Here is a 17184-nt window from a genome sequence, read left to right on the forward strand (position 1 = left end):
GGGGAGTTGAGGTGATGAACTATTATCGTTCTTCTCCAAATACTGAATAATTATTTTAACCTTGATGTATGTATTAGTATAACAATGAAATAGTAAAACGGAATGCTAGGGTGTTTTGAGACAGAGCAAAATATTAGTATTGCATCATCACTTGAATATATTTGTTTCTTCAGAAACACTTCCCTTATCGACCAAAATATTCAACAAGGTTAGCTTTAAAAAAGAGAAGAAAGTCAGCCGGTGGACTATTGATAATAAGGGTAGAAGTGAGTACATACTCTGTAGAAATACAATTTAAAATAGTCTTATAAAAAATGATAATAAGCGCGTGCAAATTTCTTTTGCACAACGGTAAGTGAGAAGCAAGCGTAAAACAGTGTATATAAAATGTAAGAATGCACACATATTGATTTTTATACATTAATCTACAGAAAATGTGCATGCAGTGTTTTATTGCTTGTCTCTGAATTTCAAGGAACCTCGCCGAAAATCACAGTCAATAAATATCATTTCCATTTAGACTAACGCTACGAAAAAAAAAAGATATGCAGACCTTGAACTGTGGATGTAGATGCTACTCGTGATCAGTCTACCAATTTTATATAGAAGCGTGACTGACAATGCGCAGTTTGATCAAGAAACTGACCAGTTCATCGCTAATTCATTTTTTTCTAGCACTAGCACTGTCAATTTATTTCTAGATTTCAATAGCAAGCACGCGCAATTTAGGTTTCACCCTTACTTGGTTAGTCGGCACTGAAGCTAACTAGAACAAACTTGTGCTACGGGAGGTAACTTCAAAGAAAATGAAGGAAGGAATTACATTAATTAAAACAGAAAAAAGATGGGGATTTTTTATATCTAGAGCACTGAATATCGTTAATGGCCTTGCTATATATTCCTAACTTCTAAACAAGGATTATTGATTGAATAACTTTTCAAATATTTTGTGAATGACATATATGTCTATATCAATTGACATCCTCTAGAAAACTATATAACTTCTTAAATCAGGTACCTTTATATTTAATTTCTATATTAAAGTGGATTTTGACTTTTTAGAAGGTCTTAGTAGACTGAGTTTAAATTTTACAAATACAAATAATGTGTCATCTCAATCGTGAGCTGTACTGTAGTGTCACACGATGTGGCACTACATTTTGAAAAAAGATAGACAAACGAAGCTAATCAGAAAATGTAAAATTTAATATTTCAAAACTTAATATTCAAGAGGGGGGGGGGGGGGGGGCATATGAAATACATAAGTAAAATATCACAGAAACATTAAGGGATAGATAGATGGATACATGTAGATAAATAGATTGATAGATAGATAGATAGATAGCCATTTTTAAAAGGGTGTAGATAAACTCTAGTTGGTATTGTAGTATAACAAAATTGTATAGCATGAACAACCAAAAAAGGAACACTCATTTTAGCACAAAGAAAAGAATGTCACAGGTTTTTGGTACAACTAAGTTTTCACCAATGCTGTAAGAGTCCAAATTTCAAATTAAATAATTAGATAAGGTCCTCATAATGGGACGACTGCCTGACATGCATCAGAGTTTGGTATGCATTTCTTGTGTCCTTGTTGTCTGGCGCTAGGCTCTTCTTATCATGCTGATTTTCTTTTGTCCTCATACTTGAAGGAATATTTTGCCTGGAATACAATAATTCATATGCCTATTTATCAAAAAAAACCATTTATGATAAGAGTTAAATTTGGCCCCCATAATTCCCCATTTGTTAAGTGTTTCGGGTACAATAAAATGTTATGTTATAATTTAGAAGAGTTGATATAAGATATATTTTTTGTGCTAAAATGCAAAAATGGCGGGAAAAGGTTGTCTTTACAATGGTATATTTCTAAAATGTGGGCACTTAAATCAAAATGAACATTGAGTTAAAACATCACATATATATCTGTACAAAGAAAGCAAAGAATTAAGTAAAATACTGATATTCCTTTTAGGGGGCTATTTTAGGCGAATACCATATATAGTTCTTTGAATATAAGTTGCTACCAATTTTATCAATCAAAACATATTGGATTAAGATCATATTTTTTGCCTGTAAAATTAAAAAGTTATTAAGTTAGCCAAAGTTGGGAAGATTGCTTTCTTAGGTAAATTGAAGCTTACAATGAATCGATAACAAGAATAGGTTAATGTTGAAATGACACACACCTTATTTTGAATAGCTGAATGCAGACAAAACTGACACCCATGATTCCAATCACAATGTATAGGATTAATAGGTTGCTGGAATCTTTCAGATGTTGATCTGTATGATAACAAAAAAAATGTAATAAGTACAGTCGAAATTAAATTATTAAGTGAAACTCTGTCAAGTCCTAGACCGCAAATCTTGCTCTCGAGTTTTCCATATTTTTATATATTGAATGATTATTATACTCGCTTTTCTTTACATTAAAAAACGATATCTGACAAACCACGTTTCAATGATTACTTTCGGTTTATCCCTCGCATGCCACAAATATTGCAAGTCCAAAAGGAAGAGCATAGGACATTTTTGGTCATTTTATTTTTCACCCCGTCATTTTTAATTATCTTACAGCAGACATTTGTTTGTATTTAAATTACACAGTGTATAAAGACATACAAATCTCTCATTGCTGTCCCATCCACCGGATTTCACACCGGTAATACGGCGAAAAAATTAATAGAATCACTTTTTAAACAAAAGCCGTTAAATACAAATACTGTAGAATCACTTAAATTCTTGAAGGCATATTTCCGTGGATTGTGGGTTTTTGCTTATTCGTGGGGATGAAATTTTTATATGCGTCGGTTTTAAATTTTGATAACCAAGATTACTCTTTCTAAAATTGTTTTTGTTGTGTATTCGTGGGTTGGGCTACCCACGAATACCACGAAAATTGAGCCACCACAATTTCCAATGACTCCGCAGTATTGATTGAGGTGCATGTACATATTACCTATATTTCTAAACATATGTAAAATTAGCACACAATAAAGCTGTTGCCTTTGAATAAATATAAAATAGCATGCCAACAATAGCAAAACCTTACGACAAAAACCACTGGTAATGTCACAGTGTGCACACCCGGAACAAATTTTACAACCACTGCCAAATCGACCAGTTCGGCATCCTTAAAAAAAAACGAGTTTTGCTGTCAGTTACTCTGTACATGAAATATGCATCGATAGTTTAGGTGGCTCACTACACTTTGGAATAGTCTCTAAAACCAACCAACGTCAGAAAAGGGCATATTTTAAAAGGTTGTCAATTTGTACGTTGTTTAAATGTAATGTCAAGCGGAAAAATATGTTTACACGCACGCGTATTGTGACGTAGACAAGTTAGGTTGTTTAATAAAAATTAATTTTATCCAATCTAATAAAGTGTAACAACGAAAATTAAACTAAAAGAATATAACAGAATGGCATAAATACATCGTTATCTGGGTGTTGTAATGAAAGTTGAATATTATTGCATTTACTTAAAAAACGAGATAATTAAACTGATGCTAAAATTTACGCTAGCTTTGTGAATTAACTGAAAATCAACTTGATCTTAAATATCCCTGACAGAAATTGTAAATGAATATTAATAACGTTGCTTAGTGATAATTTTGACAAATGAGTTAATGGTATTTACTCCAAACCTACATGTAAAAATCGTTGTCTCGATTACTTTTTTTTAAAATTGATAAGTCGAAGGACAACTTTTATTTATAAAAGAGAAATTAATAGTACGGTTATGTCCATTTTTAGGCTATATATAAGAATTGTTTTTACTAAAAGCGTTGTCTGAAGAGACACGATATTCTTCAACTTTCAAAAGTAAATAATAGATTTTTTTTCCTTATGAAAAATAATGGGTCATATCCAACACATCATATTTCAGTTTATTGCAAATTTAATAGGTATTTAGTTGACCATTCAAACATTGTATTTAACCTCATTTTTAATTGGAACTGTGTTACAAGCCTACATCGCTAATTAATCAAATATCTGCAAAATGACCTCGGAACTTATTTTAGTCGAGAATAGATATGAAGTTTTAAAATTGTCAAAAAATAAGTATCAGCTTCCTGAATTTGTTTTGTAAACTGTGTTTAAACTTCTTTTTTTAGCGCGGTCAAAAACAAAAACTCTCCATTTACTCATCAAATTGTATTTTTTATGAAATATGAAGAACATATTGATTGGGGGATGAAGATTGTCCAACCTTTTGGAGGGGGCTCTATTTTTAATAATTTCTGTCCATCAAGCTTAACAGTTGTAAATTTGCATGGTTTTATAAATGCTCAACAAAACACTTAGTTCAATTTGCATGAGCACACGTTAAACTCTGCTAGTTTCCATTAAAACAGCTCATGAAAAGTTTAAAGATAAAAGAAACCACATGCATATTTACCATAAACTTCTATTTCACAGATTTCAAGGATCGCTCCTTCAGTAGGATCATCTTCAGGAGCGTCGTACGTCGTCTCCACAATGACGTACCTAGCCGTCTGTTGACATGGTATGTCGATTATGTTTGGAGGTAAGTCTGGGTATGTTGTGTTGTCAGTGTAACACCGAGTTCTCTGTGTTGTGTTTGTTTCGGAAGCTGGTAGATCTGATACATCGAGATAAAACTGTCTGAACCTATACTGTTTCCATGAATACTGATCATCTAGATCGCCTAGATATAATGTTTAAACGTTTAGCAATGAAATGTGTAAAAAAAACATTTACACAGATAATAAACGCAATGTAAGAGGTTAAGAACCACCCCGTCTATCAAAAGAAAGAGGATATTTTCAATACTTTTCCACACAAATAGAACTGCTTATAACTAGTTAAGAAATGAAATGATTTTTTTTTACGCCAGACAATATATTCCATACAGCCTGTAATGGATTTTGTACATTTATTGTTTATGAAATAATGATTTTAAAACACAATGCATTGTATATAGCGTTTATTTAATGGCAGATGTTATTTCACAGATACCATTTTTATTATCAGCATGCTTGGAACTTAAAAAATAAACAACATAAGCGATGACAAAAACTTACTTCGTATCAGTGGAACTTGACACTTATTTCTGTCTATAGATTTTAAAACACATCGTCTATTGTACAAAGTGCCTGTTACATTACTGTATAACTGTGTTATTTTCCCCCATTTTTACTTGCAAACGGTTTCGCCCCGTCTTGAATTCGCCCAGACAGAGTTTTGAATATAGAATATCGTTTGAAACATAGGAATTCGCCCAGTGTTAAATTCTCCCGCTGTCAACTATGGCGGAAGGGGCAAAAATAAAACGGGGGCAAATATTTCCCTTTATACAGTATAAGTTTAGTTCTGACTTACCTTCGCTTCGGTAATAAATCTTAACGTTGTTTATGCTGTATTGTTCCCAAAGGTCGACCTGAAGCCAAGCTTTTGTTTGTTGTATAATAGTATATGAACAGTATTTCTCTGTTGTTTTGACATTGCCATCGTTAGCTAGATAAGCTTTGTTGTTTGCATAGCATGAACTTAATAAGATACTGGTCGTATTTTTCGTACAGAGGTTTTCTGTTAAAATTCAATTTAAAAATGTTTATAACATGTATCATCGTATGATTTACTTGCATATAAAGCACAGCTTTGTAGAATTTTTAGTGTCTTACATTTATTTAAGAATAAATTTTTTTCATGAAATGTGGATATCAATAAATAAAAAAAAGATTATATTAAAATAATATGCTGTATACATTTTAATTTATTTTTGATTGTTTAATCGATAACATTGTATTTTACCTACATGTAATAAAAACCAAAATATGTCCTATCGTGGCAAATACTGATCAGAAATTAGAGAGTTATATTAACGTCGGGAAGATGATGAAAACAACATTCACTCTCATAACTATATTTCTTGTAATGTTGTATGATATTGTATATATCATTTTACAGCTTTCAAAGATTTAACACATCATTTTTTTAGAAGTATTTCAATTTTAAGAAGCATGATGCATACAATATGCAATAAAAGTTTTTTTTTTTTTTATAGTTTACTATTAAAGCAACATACCAAAGCAATGCCAAACTTGAAAGAAAGATGTGAATAATATCCATCTCATTGCATTCATTTTTTCAGCTCAACGATCCTCAGCCGTACATTACATCTCTTTATATACATGATACTTTACATAACAACCAAATAAGGAAATAATCAACATTATTATTTAAAGAGGAAGCTTTTTACCAAGTACCTCGTATATTGCATGTAATTAAAATGCTTAGTAAATTAAAAATATTTGTTTTTAAGTGCTTTCAAGTGTTTTCATACCGGACCATGCAAACCTATTCTGGATAGCATCAATGCAGAAAGGACCTAACTGCATAAAACTATGCGATAAAAGATTAATCATATACATGTTAAAACAACGTTTTAATTTACTGGGTAAGCATAACTTGGTTGCCAAAGTTGTAAAACAATCGAAGCGTTTACTTAAACCAATGAATTCTCATGTATCATATTGTACTTCAAACAAGGGTCGTTCTCTTTGTACTGTTCGTTGTGCATAGCTAATTCTTTTGCCAGTGTATAACAGCTTATGCAGAAAGCTTAAAAATTCGAAATGGTATGCTTTTTTTGGCTTTTATAATCTTCATGTTTTCATGTAATAAACAAAATGTTAAGTTCAGCTATACACATCTGTAAATCCCAATTCAAATTCATATATCCAAAGGTTTTAAAATAAGATATGTTTGTTTGTACATGTACACTTAACATATGTTCGAATATAGATATTTGGTAATGTTTATAATCATTAGCGTGTATTGTGATTCCGGTAGGTGTATATCATATATGTTATTTTTATTTCTGTTTTCTGTATTTCTCCTTTCATAAGTGCGCAAAAAATTAATTATTCGTCAATGACGTTATTAGTAATTACATATTATGTATATATACGGATAAATTTAAAATTGATTTCCCTTCCTGAACTATAAAATCACTTGTGTTGTTAACTTTCATGAAATAAATTTCAACTTGTAATTTTTCGTCATTTGATGCCCATTACACATGGATGTGAGGGCAGTCAAATGTCAATAATATTCTGCAAACTCAAGCAAGCGTTTATTAATTACCAAAAGGAACAAAGCTTTAAACGAATTACTTAGCAAATTAAAGATATATTTAATTGATAAATGTTTTCAATTTCGACCTAGTTATGAAATGATGTATGATTTTATATAAGGCTATTTGACATTGCATTGTATTGTATCTAATATCGTGAAACTATCAGATAAATACAGCTATTTATGATCAATCATACATTGTTTAACGCTCAGGGGATCAATTTGACCTATATGCCCATAGAATATATGCTTATGTTTTTATGTTTATGTGAACGTAATGTATAGAATTTTCGCATAAATGTCAAAGACAGGAACATATTCAAGTTTCCATTTTTTTTCCGTGTTTGAAACTGTTTTTCTTCCTGTTAGTGATATTGTTATTGTTACATGTATAAAAAGTTCAAGAACAGTAACTTTTGATACAAATGCCTGTATTTCTAATAAATGCTCTTTCTCATCCTGTTTTCTATTTTTATAAATCAAAACCATAGCAGTTTAATTCAAAGGGCAATAATGATAATGATAGAACGTGCATCAAACAGGTTAGAAATACATATTAAAATCCAAAAAGCTCGGGTGCCTTAATAACAATGAATATAAAAACGAATAGTAAAGGAGAAGGAAAATTATGAATTTATAAAGAATTAATTTGTAACAAATTTTCGATATATATTTGTATTCTTATTCATTTTTATTCAGATCAAACTCCTGCTTTTTATTACTTGTTGTTTTATCATTTATTGAAATGTATAGGTTGTATGTTATTTTATCTTATATATTTTGTTTCATGGGTCGGGAGGAAGGTATATAACACTAATTACTTGCATCTTACATTACACATTTGATTTTTGCTAATACATGCACCCAGCCAGTGACTTGTTACACACAAGGTCAAAGCTTCACGACTCGGTGGCCGCGCTATTTTAAAATTTTTAATTAAGGTCATATTGGCAATGGTTGTTATTTAAGAGTACTTTGATACACTTCTAGTGCAGGCAAAAAGCACCTTTGCATCTTGGTCAACACAAATATGCAGTCAAATTTTATAAACATCCCTGCACTGTCTTTCTTAATTCCATATACACTTCTTATTTTGTTTCTATCCTTTTTTAAACATAATGGAAAATATTGAACTGTTGTGGCGCTCCTTAACCTCAGTCGTAAAAAGCAAAAGACTAAATCTTAAAAAAAGATTTCTCTTTGGATTTCAATACTATTGACTTCAAGCGGTTTTTATGCAATTAAATTAGCATAAAGAATAAATGATAGTAACATTCACCAGCATAAGCTGTGGAGAAAAATTGTCCTTCATTTAAAATGGGCGCAGTCTTTATGAATTAAAATGAAAGAAAAGAATTAAATGAATACAAAAAGAATTAAGTTTAGTTCTGTTTCTTCTGTTTAACATTTACTAAGTATGGTGTAAAACATTTTTTTCACATTTCAATCTGGTTCCTTGATTCATTCAGTAAAAAAAAGGTTTACCATCATATATCATATACGTGTAATAAATGTAATACTATATTTTTTAAGAATATTCTGAGCAAACTTTAATACCGTATATTTGGATATTAAGTTGTGTGACTTTACAGTAAGAATATCTGTATAAGTAACCAAAAACATAATTACTCTATACTATGCTATTGAAAAAGCAAAACATGACGTTTGATAGACACATAAGAACATTCCGGTCGCATGAGTTTTGATTTAACATATACCATTATTACCTACCTTTAAATTTTACTTTTTTGCAACAACATCACCTTCCTTTAAATTTTACTTTTTTGCTACAATGCATCAAATACGTTTGTTTATGTATCGTTATGTTTCGTTTATTAGAAACAAATATTGGCTTTGGAAAGATCTGAACTCGGGTCCTTTGGCATGCACCACTAGTAGCGAGCTCATCACTTTACCTGCTAGCAAGATCTAGAAGGAATAGTGTACAAGTTTGTTTTTATTTTTTGAACAAATTTGGGCCCCCAAAGGGGCAACAGAGATTAACAATCACAAGAAGGTAGATGATTCAAAAGATAAAACATATGAATACAAATATTTTTACAATCAAGTGTGAACACATATAGATACACTATAGCATAATTGTCTGGTCTTCATTCGCATGAAAAATTCAAAACACATACATTTGTGTAGATTTTTTTCAGGTTAAAATTTCATTTTATACATAAGGTTATTAAAAATACCCTTAATTACAAGATCTTGACCCTAAATTTACGCTGCAATACTCTCAGTGTTGACAAACTAAACATAAGAAACATCGCAATACCTAACAGTAAAGAGTTGTATTTTATTCTGTACTCCTCTGTGTCCCTGCCTGTGAAGAAAAAAATACATTTTTTTTTTTACAAAAAAATGAAATACTGTATGTTTTTTTGGGGTACGCTGATGAAGTATATTATTTTTCATATCAGGAGATATTATATAAACTTCAACACTGCTACAAATATATATTTACAATACTTCATTTTCCTTCGAAACTAGAATAGAAAAGTTAGAATAAGATGTATTTCTGTCTTTTTTTTAAAAAAAGAAATTGATTTATATTGCACTTACTATGCGTGACATTTTCATTGTATACACAGACTTGACAAAAGCTGAAATCAATTAAACATCCTGAAATAATAAAATAATTAACTTTTGGACCCGTTCAAAAAATTGAGAATGAAAGTAATCGTTTTAGATTGTTCATTTGTTGCACTATTTACTTAATAAAGCAATAAAGAAAATGTAATAGACTGACAAGCAGAACTGAATTGATACTTATACGTGTATCATCATCGTTTTGTTCAGTTTCTTTTTTTTTAAAAAGGATCGTGCAGACGATGAATCACACATAATTTGTTTGGTTTTTTTAGATTCTCGTTCTCAACATTTGTTATTTATCAAATAGAAAAAAGACCTTTTTTCAAGATATTTTGATTCTTACTTCGAACACATTATCTCATTAAGTCATAAACATTGTAGATAAGGATATAAAATGTCATTATAAAAATAGATGTAAAATAAATGTCAATTATGAAAGCGTTCGAATTTGTCATACCACAGATTTCACAAACTGCCTTAGATTCTGTCGAAAGACGGTCGTAAGAAGGTGTTATTACATTCGGTAATTTCGAAGACCGGTTACAAAGGATTTCTACTATACATGTATATGCAGGAAAGTATGGAACAGTTGCATTGTCAGTGTTGCACTTTCTTTTCTCTGTTGCTGTTGACAGAACGGATGGTTCTTCTAAGACATCAATAAAAACTTGTTGGGTTTCTACAACGATTTTTTTTAAGTTATAAGAAAAAATGGTTTATACGTCATTAAAGATATGTAAAAAGATATAGTAACTGATTTCTTTATTTAAGTTTTATTTCATTTCTGGCCAGTTATAGTTTAGAGATCTTTCAGTTGAATGGTCAAAATTTATTTTCTGTGTTTCCCTTAAGGACGTCGTTTACTCAGGGTTTGAGTTTTCTAACTCAGATTGTTATAAAGTTCAGTGTCATGAGTAAAATTTGTTCGAAACACAAAAAAGTATATATGAAATGAATTATTATTGACATAACATTCCATAATATTAATATATTATGGACAAAGGCTCAAACAAAGTTGGTCTTTTAGGAAAGCAGATGAAATTCGGACTAAATTTTTCAGGTTTTGTTTTTCCCTGAAATATGTTTTGTAGTGCTGTAATATTCAAGGTTAGGATTTGTTATTGGACATAATTTACATATTTTTGGTTGTTTTTTTTCTCAATTTTTCATTTAGATGATTATATGGCATACACTACAAAAAGATTGAAAAAGATTATAAACGATAAAGGACACCATATCTCAAAATTTTGAACATTGACCCCATATAAATTTTATGCCTGCAGAGTAAGGCCATTATACTTAAATTTATGCTATTAATGTTTTAGTAATTAATATAATTATTATTTAGTTTTTTGTTATATTGAATCAAATATGGGTAGGAATTTGAAATCTAATAGAAGAAATTCGAACTTGAATATTTATAAAAAAATGTAAATAAAAAATTAATGTTTAGTATCTATTTAGTTTCACTACCATTTATAAACTGTATATCAATTTTAAAAGAATTTAGCAATTTGAGTTAATTTCACAATTAAGAGAATCTCAATCATTCTGTAAAATTTTTAGGGATTTTTCGTAAATTTTCAACATATATTCAATGGCTATTAACTCAAAAAAGTAGGTTTTTGACATTAAAAAATAACACTTCCACGAAAGGTCTATAACACACAATAGATGGTTTTTCATTATCAACAGTGTTTTTTTTTCATTCCGAATAAACGTATACCTTAATACCAAAGAAATTGATGAAAAATATGAATATTTGCTGTGCGGCAAATACACACGTTTTTTTATTTCAAATTTCTATTGAAATATTTTTTGGCAAAGGATCACTGATCAAATACATACATGTGTACCAGTAGAGTTTATCTTAAATACTCTTTAAATAAAAGTGCCTCTAGAACACGTACACAGAATTACATGCCACGACAGATGAACAATTCTTGTTCATTTGTTGTAAAATTTACCCGATTGAATAAATGAATATAAGTCTTCATATATATATGGACAAATTTAGCTTCAAAATCCAACTCACGTTTACGATGAAAGTACAAAGTCACGTTCTTAAAGCCGACCCGACCACCATGATCCATTAGTACATGTACCCATGTTTTAAAATTGGACATGTCTTTGTCAGTACATCGCTGTATCGTGGGTTTTCTCCATCCATGCCATTTTGTGCTTAGATATACACTGGTTGCAATTTGATTTCTTGAATCATCTAGGATACAATTTTTTTTGAAACATTTATAAATATATTAATTTGTTTTAAACTGATGGTATAGTGTTATCACTATAACATTCAATAAAAAAATGTAGAAAAATAGATATTACTAGACTTTTACCCGTGCGTGCAAGGGTTGACATATTGCATATGGGACATTTACTAAATAAAAACTTTGAGATATTCATATTGTAAGGTACATTTGAAATAAACAGTGAATGTTGAATCAATATAATTCTGTTATTTTTGTTTTGTTTTGGCCCTTTTTTTAAATTGTTGCTTAACGGCATAGCACAGAATAGGTTTGAACTATAAATCAAGCCATGATTTCGATTCATGCTGGAGCTTACATCAAGGTAGCTCTAAACACTGCACACTTAAGAGTTCTACTGGTTCTACCTGGGCCCAAGGTAACCCAGTAGGTGCTTACGGGGTCTGACGTCATTACATGTATTGCTATATTGTAAAAGCCTACAATAATGCTATTTATTTCACTACACTTTCCATATTTAAAACAATCTTACTGTGTCTCGGGACAAGCCCACACCATAGTTAGAATGCCTTCCATATACCCGTAATGTAGTAGAAAATAGCAGAATCGCTGCGCAACGATTTTGGACAAATTATAAAATAACAAATATATATCAACTTAGTATTTTTTTGTTTGTTTTCTCTTTTTTGAATTCCAGCGTGATTTTGCATAAATGTAATGCGCACGCGCAAGATTATGAAAAAATCCAGATGATTTCTGGCATTTTTTTTGGAGAATTTTTCGTTGGTTATTAAATAGCGAAGATTAATTGAGAAAAGAATAAAAACAAATTGGCAATCTTTAAGAACCAATGATGTTTTAAATATATAAAACAAAAGACATCACTCTTCTGGTTTATCGGTATTAAATGCCAATAATTCGAGTCTATCGTTTTAATATGGTTGCAAAAATACCTGAATTTTTTCTAAATGCACACCTTATTATGGACTCGGACAATTCTACCTAAATAATCAGTACATTTTATAATGCATATCTTAATATCACTTCAATTTTTAATAAATCAAATAATCTGTGAAAATACGTCCTTGTTATTATGCAAATTATTTTTTGCGATGTGCAATAAAACAGTGTTTATTTGTACAAAAATTTAAAACAAACAGTATATGAAACACAAGTATTTCAATACAATTCAATGGTTAATCGGTTGAAATAAATTGGCAACAAATGAATAAAAAATTAAGAGGCTTCCCTAACTGCAGGTTAATGCTTTTAGACACGATTTAATTATCAGTGTTTAGAAGACATTGAACGAAAGTACCTTTACCACTTTTTTTCAAAATTTCTCAATTATATATAGATACAAAAATTAAAAATCAAATGTTGTTGAGTTTTAAAAAAGATGTGGTAATGACTTAAAAAAACTATATAGAAACTGTACCTACCGTGAACTTTACAGAATTCCACATACAATATCATCGAATAATATTACATATTGGACAGAGATACAAAGTTAGTTACATATGCTTAGTAATAAACAATTATATCTCACACTAATCTCTGCAAGAAAATCTTGAAGAGCATACGCCTCATACATTAAAGAAATTTATCGTCAATATCTTTATTATAACAGATTGATCAATGGTAATTTATGTATATTTTTCACAGATGGCGTATTATTGTTAGTAGTGTTACTGTGATAGTACGACTAAGTTTTTACATGATATTTAATAATAAACAAACCTCATCGCCTCACTTGCTTTGATTGTCCGAATTATGTTGATGTGGTTAAAATACTTTGATCCATGGAAGATGGTATCAGACTTTTCTAGATATTCATGAATTTAATATCGAACTCTTTTATGTCTCTTAAAGGGTATTCCCCCCCCCCCTTTCCCCGTTTACAACTGATTGTACACCACAAACATAGAGTTATACATGATGTGTCTGGATTATATAACAGAGCTGATCATCTGTAACTCTGATGTCATCATCGCTGCCGACTTCTCTAATTAGCAATCCAGAGGCTAATACTAGTGAACATATCTTTTTTTTTTTAAATTCAGTTTACAAAACAAACGTAAAGAATTACAAAAAATAATTTTGCGTAATATTTGAGAAAAAACATTGTATTCAATTAGAAAAAAACACCAAATACATCAAGACACCTCTAGTAACAGGCAAAACGTGGACAATGAATGATCATTAAGTCAACGAAAGATATACTGATTCCAACATATATCTTTTAATGTAGTTATTGTTGTTCAGGTATTACAATAACTTGTATTGACAGCTAGAATTAATTTAAAACACATCTATCTTGTTGGACATACATCAACTCCGAAAATATCCAATTAAATATATTTCTAAATACAAAAAAAAATGCCTCTTTATATCCCGAAACTCATATTGTGCATTTTCTAAGTGCTTGAATTATTTTGAAATATAAAAAAATCAGTGAATGCCATTGAACAATCATGAACCTACACTACCAAAGAATATTTTCTGGCCAATTGTGTTTTTTTTAAGAAAAAAGACTTTTAGAGCTCGTTTCAAAATACCATCGATTTTCCCACTTGGTGACAGTCTTGTTTTCCATCCGTCGCTTTGCCGGCATCAAAGACATGCCGTCGAAACTCCCACGCAGTATGACCGCAGTAGAGCTGGCTAGGTCGCATTGCCGGCATTAAAGAAGTATTCATTCACATAGATTTAAATAATGCATGCATGCGTTTACTGACAAATGTTGTTTGTATTTTGATTTCTTAAACAATGTAGGTCACAGATTATTTACATGTTCGCATTGTATCTATGCATTCCTTTCTTACTTTCATTTCTCTTCTCTCATTCAAGTCACGAGCGGTAAAATCTTAACTCCGCCTACTGCGGACCGATCGGACAAAGGTCAGTCACGATTTTTTAATCAGCGAAGATGCTACAGCAAGCCTTACATACATGTACAAGTACGTAGTTCACTAAACTGTATGGGGTTCAGGGTAAAACCATTGGTGTCAATTGTGCATTCTGATTAGCTCAATCGGATGCAACTATAATTAGCGACAAAAATTTTAGCGTGATATGAGAAGAAAAAAAATAAGATTTTTTTTTGAAAATCTGGCTCCACCGTCACAAAAATTTTAAATCAATCAACTCGTTCCCCAACTCAAATCCTTTATTTTTTAAATTATAAATTTGATACCAATACTCACACTTGAGACTGAGTATTATATTGACTCTAAAAAAGTTGGTGATGGCCGGCCTATCTCGCTTAGCCAGCTAATCTCTCTCTCTCTCTTTCTCTCTCTCTCTCTCATTATATTTGAATAAAGTCATTCCAAACAAAAGAATAATTTCAAATATTAGTAAATTTATGAGAATTAGTTGTTTTTCGATATGCAGTACTCTCTCTCTCTCTCTCTCTCTCTCTCTCTCTCTCTCTCTGTATGTTTATGTTTAAGCTACATTTTTATATAGTCATTTTAATGATGAATATTAATAATACTTAATATATATTATAATATAGTTCGGAAATAAACTATATTGTCATCTTAAATATGAATCCCAGTTCTTTTTTTATGCCTGCCTTAGTGTATTTCATTAATTTTCAATGTAAAGTTGAAAATGATTACACGACTAATTAGTCTTGTAATCATTTTCAACTTTAGATTGAAAATAATTACATGACATTAGTATACAAACCTATACAAAATAACATTACAAATATTCCAAAAATCCCTTTACTCAAGAAATCTGATTTTCATTTTTTTCAAAATTAAGAAAAAAACTGGTTGAAGGTTTTTATTTGTAGCCAACAATTTTGACTACTACTTGACAAAAAGTACTTTTAATCCCTTTGTTTTATTAAAAACTTCAATGTTAAGTAAATTCCACCTACACAAAACGTACATCTTTTTTTTTTTAATCCAACTTACTTTATTTTTGTGTTAATGTAGAAACCCAGATAAAGCTACATTCTTATTAAATTATCAATGTTTTTATTCTGGACAATGTCCTTAGGGATGAACATCTCTTAACATAATATCAAGGTATAAAGTACCAAGGTAAAATAACAAAATGTACATGTTCATTGTTGAAATATTATACGAAGCAAATTGATACAACACAAACATTCAATTGGATAGCCATGCAACAGCTTCTTTACAAAACATATTGAAATTACACGTAACTACCTGTTACCTATAGTTAGATTTTTTTTGCCATTTGAAAGCTTACTTTATCTGCACGTATATTGTACGATAAAGGAAACTGATAGGTAGAGCCTTAACATTTAATGTGCACGAGTCCATCTTGTCACATGAAGACATGTACCATCGCCCTTAGAATCGTTAGAAGGGGTTATTTTTTGCATTTTAGGAATCATTTTGGAGTTTCTAAACTTCATCCAAAACTCCTCTGACTGTTGTAACCCCTGCCATTTATAAATTGATCTTTTTTAAAAACATTTATTTATAAGAAGGCCATTAATAAAAGTCTTCGTTATAATATTCACAGTTTCAAAACAAAAACGTATAATTTTTAACAGACAACGCAATGGGTTACCAAAGTGTCACAAATGACCGAATAAAAGGCATGTACACTACATAGCCATATGTCACCCTCTCCTAATAAAAAGCTTAAACCCCTGCCACATGGGCAGTGAATTTCACCATTTAATAAATAGAAATTTTGAAAATTCATTATGTAAATCTAAAACGACAATGAACAGTTAAAAGTACAGAAGAACATATTTCAAATTTTAATAATTTTAGTTGATATTACAATTAAGGTATATGTTTTCATAATCATGCATTTAGTTTTTCTAAATTTCATCTTGGAGTAAAGCGGATTATTTTTTAAAGATCTTATACATTTTTACTATATGGTTACAGTGTACATCAGCCCAACCCTAGGACTTGACCCCCTGACCAATGGGGCATGTATTTTGGTTTGGTAGAAGATTTTATAGATATCATAGCCATGCACTTACGTTTTACTGACTTCATATTTGAAAATATGATTTTTGGGGCATATTAGGCCCTGCCTATGAGTCTGCGGGGGAGATAAAATCATGAATTTCACAGTTTAAATTCCTGTTATCATCAAGATGCTTAAAACTAACAAGAGACCCATAACACATAGTGACAAAAATGAACAGATCTATTGTACAAACAAAAAATAATCGGTCGAAATAACATCACCATACCCTATTCACTGTTCAGGCATTAGAACCCTGCCCCAACAGCAGACCCTCTGACCCAGGG

The 17184-nt window shown here is 30.5% G+C and overlaps 2 protein-coding genes across 2 annotated transcripts; both read right to left on the reverse strand.

Annotated features, from left to right (window-relative positions):
- Positions 1-1365: 1365 nt before the first annotated feature.
- LOC128174934 (uncharacterized) lies at positions 1366-6115 on the reverse strand. The gene is made up of 6 exons (XM_052840357.1): positions 6058-6115; positions 5352-5558; positions 4408-4677; positions 3056-3136; positions 2190-2286; positions 1366-1663 (listed from the first exon to the last, which is right to left on the reverse strand). The coding sequence occupies exons 1-6, from the start codon at positions 6113-6115 to the stop codon at positions 1522-1524; spliced, it is 855 nt and encodes a 284-aa protein (XP_052696317.1). The 3' UTR covers positions 1366-1521.
- Positions 6116-9316: 3201 nt separating this feature from the next.
- LOC128174256 (uncharacterized) lies at positions 9317-12077 on the reverse strand. Its single transcript, XM_052839851.1, has 5 exons — positions 12056-12077; positions 11746-11931; positions 10168-10389; positions 9677-9740; positions 9317-9437 (listed from the first exon to the last, which is right to left on the reverse strand). The coding sequence occupies exons 1-5, from the start codon at positions 12075-12077 to the stop codon at positions 9317-9319; spliced, it is 615 nt and encodes a 204-aa protein (XP_052695811.1).
- Positions 12078-17184: the final 5107 nt, after the last annotated feature.

The sequence above is a fragment of the Crassostrea angulata genome, chromosome 2 (assembly GCF_025612915.1).
Source record: "Crassostrea angulata isolate pt1a10 chromosome 2, ASM2561291v2, whole genome shotgun sequence".
Lineage (NCBI taxonomy): Eukaryota > Metazoa > Mollusca > Bivalvia > Ostreida > Ostreidae > Magallana > Magallana angulata.